Below are 9009 nucleotides of genomic sequence, written 5' to 3'. Positions count from 1 at the left end.
TCTACAACCCACAGAGCTGTGATGTATCTCCAAGTCTATTATTAAAAGTGCAGGCCCTCTCCAATCAGATGAGCTCTGGAAGGGTCCTCTAGACCACCCGTCGCGAAATGAGTGTCTTTGCGATTCCGCAACCGGGAAGCAGAGGACCGGAACCTCAAATCCAAACCTATGTGACCAGCAGTCCGGTCTCTTCCCACCGTCCCAAGGCGCTCTGGCCAGCGAGGGTGCTCCCCAGCAGAGTGGGCGGGCTCGGCCTCTTACCACCTCCTGCAGCGAAGTCCCTGGCCTCGGGAATCAGACCCTGCAGCAAGCCTGCAAGACCCCAGTGCCACCGGCTCCTTTGCCATCTGGAGCGAGACTCCTCTCTGTCCGTGTGCCCCCGGCACGGACGGTACAAGGGTCTCGGGCCTCCCCGCGCACGGGCGCCGCGGCCTCGGCCAGCGTCACTGCGGAGGCTCTGGGCGCTGGTACAGCCGGATCAGACCTTCATCGTGAAGCCGCTTCCAGAGCGCCCGCTCCAACTTGAAGTCGTGGTTCATGTAAAAGATCAGGGGCTTCCAGGACTTGTCGTAGTAGTGATCAGAGAAGCGCTCGTGGCCGCTGGTGATGAAGCCGTAGGCACTCACCTACACACAGGGTGGACGAGTTACGCTGCTGCCCCTGACGGGCTCCGCGTGTGTGTGTGTGTGTGTGTGTGTCGGGGGACGGGTCTCCCTTACTGATTCCATCCCTAGGGGTCTGGGCGCAGGTCCCCTCAACGCATGTGTACTCGTGCACCCCCCCCCCCACTCGCACACCCCTGTGCTCACTTCCCCCTCTGGGAACCACGCATCCGGCCCAGCCATTGGCCCGGGCTGCGCAGGCCCAGGAGCAGGCGGGCTGTTCTTGCAGGTTCCCTGGCCGAGGCCGAGCCTTACCCGGTCACATAGCTGAAGGGCTGTGAGCAGCAGGAGGGCCCCTGTGGTGGGGCGGTATATCCTCCAGTGGCTAGTGTCCAGTGTCTTAGACCTCAAAAACCTGCGAATCACCCCAGAGCCCCAGCTGTCAGGAGTCTGCAGGAAGAGGGGCCTGGCCAGGCCCCGCGGGGTCAGCCCTCACCTGTTCTTCATGTAGCGGAGCAAGTCCGGGTGCAGCAACAGGTACCTGTCCAAGTGCAAGGCATCCCGAAAAGCCTCCAGGGGCCGCCGCCTGAGGTCGGGAACGGGTTGTTCAGGCCCAGTTCTCTTATCTCCTAGGGCAGGCTCAGGGGAGTGACTGGTGGCAGTACCCATCTCCAGCCGGTGGCTAACGCTGTGCCCTCCACAGCTCAGCGGGGGGTCGGGGCGAGGGCAGCGGGTACCTGAACCAGTGGAAGTTATTCTCCATCAGGGTCTGATTCAGAAGCAGGGCTTCCAGCCACTCGTAGTCCCGGGTACCTTCCAGGATGTGCAGATAGCGGACGTCCTGAGGACCAAGGGCAGCGAGTGGGCCGGGAGCTGCCTTCCCGAGGCCTTGCTCTCCTGGGGCCGGGGCTGGCAGGGCTCCCTGGTCCTGAACAGAGCCTGCCCCAACCCAGACTCCAGCACAGGGAGTCCCCTCCCCTTGGGCCCCTGTGCTCTTACCCAGAGTCTAGGCGTGGCCAGGCCCCTTCCTCCGCGCTCACCTTCTCCAGAGGCACGTGCTGGAAACCCCGGTTGCCCAGCAGCAGGAGGGACTGGGCCAGGGAGAAGGCGGTGAAGCCGTAGAAGGACGTCCGCGTGCCCACATCCTGTTCGTAGCCCTTGATGACAGCTCCGCTCAGTCTGTACCAGAGAGACAGAGTGAGCCGGCGCCGGGCGGGCCGAGGAGCGCGGGCCGGGAAGGAGAAACTCAAGGCCACCCTAGTGTGCTGGGAGCTCTGGGGTGGCACAGGCCCGGGGCGCGGGGCGGGACCGCTCACCGGAACACGTAGTTGTGGCTGTCAATCTCCTGGCCCACCCTGGAGTTGTTCAGGATGCCTCCGTTGCCCACCACGGCGCAGCTGACGCACCGGGGCTCGCCCGCAGGGAGGCCGGCCAGGAGCAGCTGCTGCTGGGGCACTGGGGGGAACCGGGTCACGACCCTCTGCACCACTGCAACGAGGGGGAGTCTCCGCTCAGCCGGGGAAGGACCAGGCATCGGCCCAGAGTCTGACCCGGGGAGGAGGCAGGCCGGAGGCCCAGCGCCTGCCACCCAGCCCCGTCCTACGGGCCCAGGACTCACGGGAGTAATTGAGCTCCATGAAACCGAAGGGTGGTGCGAAGTGTTCCAGGCGGTCCCACTCGCTCTGGTTGAAGCGTCTGGAGTCCAGGAAGAGGGTGAGGTTGGGCAGAAAGAGGGGCTGCAGCCACCGAGACTGGGCAGCTTTGACCTTCACCGAGTCGGGGCAGGTCTATATGCAGGGGGGCGGGGTCAGGCAGGGCGTGGCCGGGGAGACCACTGGCCAGGGACTGGGGTGCAGAGAGCAGAAAGCAGGCCTCGGAGCGGGGGCGGGGGACACAGCTGCAACATCCTACCACTCCCAGGGGCTGCAGACCCCCCTCCACTGGCCTGGCCCCGTGCGGGCCAGTGGTTCCAGTCCTCGGACCTCAGGGACCTCAGGACAGAGCGGCCCAGTGTGAGAGACTGGTGTCCCTGTGCTGTGGGCCCACGAGGCTGCACGTGTGTGTGTGCAGACAGGAACGTTTTCGACGTTTCCCCTGCCTCCTCCCACCGTGGAAGGGGCGTGAGGAGGCACCCATGGGTGCACGGGCCCAAGCTGCTCCCTTAGGGCTGAGAGATACCGAAGGCCGTGGTCTTAGCTCTGCAGGGACACACGGCATTTCCAGGGGCTGGGGCTGTGCGTGAGGATGGAGTGACCACCACCCCACGACCTCCCAGAAGACGGGGATTCGAGCGTCAAGGCCCAGAGCAGGTCCTGATGGCCTCTCCGGCAGCCCCAGGACAGGCCCCTTGCTGCTCCCACCTCCCCGTGCTGCCCCGGCCAGGGCTCTGGGGCCTTCTCCTCCTTCTCCTCCTCCAGGGAAGGGAGCACAGGATGAAGGCAGGGGGCTCAGCCCTCCTCCATGACAAGCATGGAGTGGACAAGGCAAAGCCAAGAAGCTGTCCTTCACAGGAGGGGACAGGGGAGAGGCGGGCTGCCTGCCCGGCGGGGCTTCAGGGCAGGAAGCGACAGGGCGACATGGTGGGAGAACTCACCGTCTGTAGGCCGCCCACTTCCAAGCTATAATTTTCCTCAAAATCCCACCGAGGCTCGGACTGGAAGTTGGCAGCCCTTAGTCTTTGGGCTGCTTGTGCGGTGGGACCCTTCAGCCTCACTTTGGCTTTCGTCCGGGGCCTGATGCTCGCCGGGGGGCTCTTTTCCCGGCCGACCGCTGTGGTCCCTCCCTCCGCCCTCACTGTGGTCAGCGTCTCTGCCGCGGTCGCCCCTGTGTCCCGACGCCTCACGGACCCTGTTCTTGGGGTTGTCGGGTGTGGGTGCTGCTGCCCCCTCCCTCTGGTCACCTGCGTGTCCTGGCTCTGCTGTGAGAGCAGCCCTGTCCTGTCTGTGGGCACCTGTTTTTCTTGAGTTCCCAGTGACAGGGTCCCCTCTGTGGTTTTCTCTTCTCCCTGACTCTCCGGCTCCCCTGCCTTTGCTGTGGGGGGTGCTCTGTGCTGCTCCCTGGGTGAGACCCCCCAGGCCCCTGCTGGTCTGGTCTCCTTAGCAACGCGGGCTATGCTCTCTGGCTGCTTGTTGAGCATATGGGTCTCTCGAGCCGACTCGCCGTGGGTCCCCATCTTCCTTCTCACTGCAGGTGCCTGGGAATTCGCCTTGGGTGTTGACCCTGGAGACCGTCTTTGAATGTTCTCTGTATCTTGATACCTAGGGGCAGAGAGAGCTGTTTATAAAGGCTGAAGTCTGTAAGAACAGGGCAGGAGCTCTGGGGGCTCAGTGCGTAAGGCATTTGGCTGCTAACTACAAGGTTGGTGGTTCAAACCCACCAGCTGCTCTGAGGAAGAAAGATGAGGCAGTCTGCTTCTGGAAAGATTTACAGCCTTGGCAACCCAATGGGGTTGCTATGAGTTGGAATTGAGTTGATGGCAGTGAGTTTGGTTTGGGTTTTATGAGGCCAACTTTTAAACCTTCTCCATGGGAGATGAAGGGATGAAAAATTATTTGGCCAAAACTTAATCTTTGTCAAAGGCTCTGGAAACTTACCTCTGACCAATAAAGAAACTTGCCAGCAGCATGAAGTCTTGGGGACCGGTTACTCGGTACCAAGACTGAAGCTGACATGCTTACCGCACTCTGCGCCCCACCGGCTCCCTGTTAACTCCCATGTGGCCCCAGAGGACACGCTCATTTCGGATTGTGAATTCTGAAGTGAGTCTACATGACCCCAGTCCTGTCACTTAACGTCCATGCAATTCAGTTGACCTTTTACAGATGAGGTGCAGGTAACAAAGGTGACCTTTATCACAAGCAAAAGAAGAAGACTTATTCATGTTATGACTGCAGCTGCCAGCCTTGATTCGGAAAGGTCTGCCCTGAGGACTGCCAGAGCCCCGGGTGCAGTGGTAAATCACGCAGCTAGCTGCTGACGGAAAGCTGTTGGTCCAAGTCCGCCAGCTGCTCTGCGGGAGAAAGGTGAGGAGTCTGCCTCCGTAGAGGTGGCTATGGGTCCAGTTTACAGCTGGGAAACCCTCCGGGGCAGCTCTCCTCAATCCTCTGGGGGCACCCTGACTTGGAATTGACTCAATGGCAGTGGGTTGGTCTTAGGGTTTATTTCAGACACTATCATGAGTCAATAAGTCCTTAGAAACAAACTCTTGCTCGCTGGCATTGTGAGGAAAAAGAAGTGTGTGTGTGTGTCCACATGCATTAACATATACATACATACATAAACTGACTGCTGTCAAGTCCATTTCAAGTCATAGAGACTCCTGTTGGCTTTCCAAGGCAGTAAATCTTTATGGAGGTAGACACCCCCATCTTCCTTCCACAGAGCAGCTGGTGGGTTTGAACCGCCAACCTTCTAGTTAGCAGTCAAATGCTTTAGGCACCACGCCAACAGAGCTCCTTCATACATACATGTATATGTATGAATACTGGTTAAGAGCCACACTGTCTACCACGTCTTGTGTTGGATGCTGGAAATCGGAGTTGAAAGGCATGTTTCCTGTTATAAGCAATGCCAACTCCAGTGAAGGGTGAGCCCTGTAAGTAACTGCCCTGCAGTGAACATGGATCCCCTGGGGGGACGTGCGGGGTCAGGGGAGTTGAAGGGCAGGGTCTTCGCCTATTGTTCCAAGTGTACCTGCTAGAAAGGTTTGAGGGTGGGCTCACTCTCCTCTCCTCGGACCTGAGAATCTGGCTTAAGCCCTGAGCTTGCAGGTACCACTGACGCCCGCCTGGGCACCCCATCTGTTTAGTAAACACTCTTGGTTCAGCTGAGCCACCTGTGGACTCAGCCCCTCCCTACTGTCCCCAGCCCCCAGAGATCTGTCAAAATGTCCTTCCAAGCTCACATAGTGCTCTTCCCAGAGGAATTCTGATCAACAAAAACGTCCCCACCCAGTAACATTTCCAGTGACGCAGCTGCTTGGCCGGCAAGCACCTCACTGTGGGTGAGCAGGAGATGGTGGGGTCATTTACATGTCTCAGACCACTCCCAGGTGACTCAGGCCACTCTGAGTGACAGGGCAGAACTGCCCCCATAGGCTTTTCTAGGCTGTAATCTTTACGGGAGCAGTGCCAGGTCTTCAGCCGTGGAGCCGCTGGGGGGTTTGAACAGCTGACCTTTCGGTTAGCGGCTGAGTGCTTAAACGCTGCACCATGAGGGCTCCATACGGACAACTGCCCATCTGCGTGATGTGGGCCAGGGGGCCCTGAAGACTTCTCTCTGGAATAGCACTTAGAGGCAGGAGTGGTCAGTGACTCCACGAATAACTAGTCTGCCAACAAAAGCTATAGGCTGTGGGTGACTCAGTTTTTACAGGAGTCCTGGCAATGGCCCAGGTGGTAATACAATTATGTAATCCGTTTCATGTCAATTCCCTGTAATTAAATACACCTGACTGTCAGGGAGGGGGTGTTTGCGCAGTGTTCCTTTATTCTCACGGTATCCACTAAATGCTGGCATTGTGTCCATGTGCTGGGAGCCTGGCACTGGTCCTGTTCACACCCGGTATGTCGGAACACCGACACCGTGGCCAGGAGTTGGGCGGGTTGGTACCTGTTCAGGGCCAGTGGTCCAGAGGGACGGGGCAGCCCGTGCTGACCACGCTGAAGTAAAACTGTAATTTCATCATGCTGATCTATTTTGGGACCTGGAGCAATACCCTGTTTGAGAATGAAGTCGAAATTAAAGGAAAGGAGGGGGGAAAATTTAAAAGGCCTTCTGCTCAGTTACTAATCATGCTGTAACTAGTCATGGTGCAATTCAATGTAGAAAGATTTTACAAAACAATTTGTGGTTAGTGTTTATTTAGTCTAAGTAGTTTGACCTTTAAACCATTACAACCATAGTTATCACATATTATGCTGGGATTAAACTGATGATAAACGTGACTAAAGATTCTGTGTGGTCTGGGACGGGAAGAGGGCCTGAGTGGGGTGACATCGTGAGTGACTGCACTGGGTGACACCAGCCTTAGGGATGCCACTGCCTCCAGGCTTACCTGAGCTGGGAGCCAGCATTCCGCTTTTCTTTTCAAATTTTGTATGTCTTTTCCCTTGGGAATCGTGGCAGTTTCCATGGGAATAAGTGATTTACATTTTAGAAGTTTAGCTGAGACTTTAGTTGTGTCCTGGTGGTGTAGTGGATAAGGCATTTGGCTGCTAACCAGAAAGTCAGTGGTTTGAACCCAGCAGCTGCTCTGCAGAAGACCCATGAGGCCGTCTGTTTCCATAAAGAGTTACAGCCTTCAAACCCGATGGGGGTCACTACATGTTGGGACCAAGTCAATGGCAGTGAGTTGGGTTTTCACGTGGGTCCACAGCTGCGGGGATGGCTGTGCCTGCCTTCATTCACTCTGGAAAGGTACAGACAGCAACGGTTCTTATTCCTCTGAGGGCCTTTTCCCCCCAAATCATACCCAGACTTTGTTTGTTTTTGTCTCCAGCCAGTTCAGTCCTGATGGGGGTCACATATAACGGAACTGCAGGCAGAACTCGGTGGAAAAGCGAGTGGCGGGAACACATTGTCCAAGCTGCCCCATCAGAAGGGCTGCGGCATTCCCTGAGACGCCACTGGCCCAGGTGCACTTGCGCTGTGGGCCAGCGTTTGAAAGCTGACACGTCCTGCTCTGGGATCTACAGAGCTCCCCAGGACGCGGCTGTGAGCAGTGCTGTGAAGACTAAGGAGACAAGACAGGCCCAGGAATAGGGGTGGAGGGGGCCAAGGGAGCAAATCAAATGGTTTCAACAAAGGGATGGCAGCTATTGGCCAAGGATTCCTGACTCGGGAAGAAGCCTGTGACCCTCTGGCTAGGAGTCGTCACTTCCAGGCCCAGGCTGTTCAAAGCAGAGTTGATCACATGCTATAACTGGGACCTAGGTAATCAGACCTGAGAATCAAAAGTGTATCAGGAGTGATCCCAAGTCCAGGAGGTCTTTTTATTCTGGTTTTTTTGAAATAATGACCTTTTTTGGGGAATATTTTCACACACACTCTGCTCCCCACCAAAGTCTGCTGAGAAAGAAGGAGAAGAAAGTGGTCCCCCCCTTCCTCCCTGGGGCAGGGACAGCTCCCCGTGTCCCTCTGCCAGGGTCCGGTAGCTTCAGGGTCACTGTCATTGCTTCCTAATGACACGGAGCTATTAGAGCCAGCTGAGTTAGCCCCCTGCAGGGGACATGAGGGGAGTGTCTGCTGTGTCACCTACTGCTAAATGGTGTGGCCAAGGAGGCCCGGCCACCTGTCTTCATAAACTGGGAGGAGGTTCACAGCAGCGGCAACAACCCAAGGCTGATTAGGTCAGACCTGCATCTTCTCTCTGACCTTTGTACCAATCCCGACACCAGCCATCCCTCCCAAGACACTATTTCTCTGCTGGGTTCAATGAATAATCACAGTGGCCACACTGAACCCAGAGACCACGCTCACAATTATGTGGTTTATCCAGGAAGTACCAGGTTACAATTCAGGTTCAGGAACACTCAGGACACAGTCTTCAATCAGGCCCGCCTCCCCTCAGCCGTGCCCGCAGGCGAGCCTCTCTAGTCCTCACTACCCCTCCTCTCCAGAGGCATCGTGGGCCACCTGGCCTCTGCCCTGTCTGGGCAAGTGTCACACAGGTCTTTCAGCTCTGCTGCTAAGTGCCCAGAGGCACCCCACTCCGCCAGTAAGCCTCGGTCTGAAGTCACTCAGCTTTCTCGCTCTATCATGCCATTTCCAGCCGGTCTCCCGGGCTGGCTGCCTCTGCTGCCCCTTTTTCTCTGCCACCACCTCTCGTTGCCTCTCTGGGGTTACAGCTCTCTCTCCTGGGTCTAGGGAGCTCCCAGAGCAGGGACCCTGGGTCCAGAGCACGCACTCCATTCCCACCTCTTTTTTGATCAACTTGAGGTCCCCTTTCTGCTCTGCATTTGGCTCTCTTACAAGCCTAGAGATGGCAAAACTGACCATTCCCCTTGTTAGAATCTCATACACCTTATTTGCATGGGCCTACCCCCCATAAGGGTGCTACGGACCTTATTTACATTATTAGCAGGCTATCCAATCCCCTTGGTGGGCCACAAGCACCTCATTTGCATAGTCCTACTCAGTCACTTGGTGGGAGTCACAAAACTATGGCTGGAAGGGTCACATTAAGTGATTCACTGCACCACACCTATTGGTGACAACTTCTTGAGCTCCACTGGATGTGCAATTGTCTGAAATGTTAAAGCTAAGTCAGAGAAAACTAATCTCTTGGCACTTGGCAAACGGGCAGTGGAGCAAACTAGGGTGGTGGAAAGGACTACTCTGATTGGAGTTCTAGCCCAACCTTCCTTAACTAGCTACGACCTTGGGCAACTTAAGGAACTTGAGGCTC

At 56.8% G+C, this 9009-nt stretch overlaps 1 protein-coding gene across 1 annotated transcript in view; it reads right to left on the bottom strand.

Moving 5' to 3' along the window:
* Positions 1-443: 443 nt before the first annotated feature.
* Positions 444-9009, bottom strand: part of ST6GALNAC1 (ST6 N-acetylgalactosaminide alpha-2,6-sialyltransferase 1) — a 23031-nt gene continuing 14465 nt past the window's right edge. The window contains exons 2-9 of the mRNA XM_007959850.1: positions 3196-3859; positions 2221-2389; positions 1919-2090; positions 1643-1781; positions 1340-1443; positions 1099-1188; positions 918-1017; positions 444-626 (exon numbers count right to left, since the gene is read on the bottom strand). Of these exons, the coding sequence (XP_007958041.1) occupies positions 444-626; positions 918-1017; positions 1099-1188; positions 1340-1443; positions 1643-1781; positions 1919-2090; positions 2221-2389; positions 3196-3859 (1621 nt within the window). The remainder of the gene's footprint in view (positions 627-917; positions 1018-1098; positions 1189-1339; positions 1444-1642; positions 1782-1918; positions 2091-2220; positions 2390-3195; positions 3860-9009) is intronic.

This window comes from Orycteropus afer, unplaced genomic scaffold, assembly GCF_000298275.1.
Source record: "Orycteropus afer afer isolate SDZICR_OR568_19922 unplaced genomic scaffold, OryAfe1.0 scaffold00018, whole genome shotgun sequence".
NCBI lineage: Eukaryota > Metazoa > Chordata > Mammalia > Tubulidentata > Orycteropodidae > Orycteropus > Orycteropus afer.
This window is presented reverse-complemented; position numbering and strand designations above follow the sequence as displayed.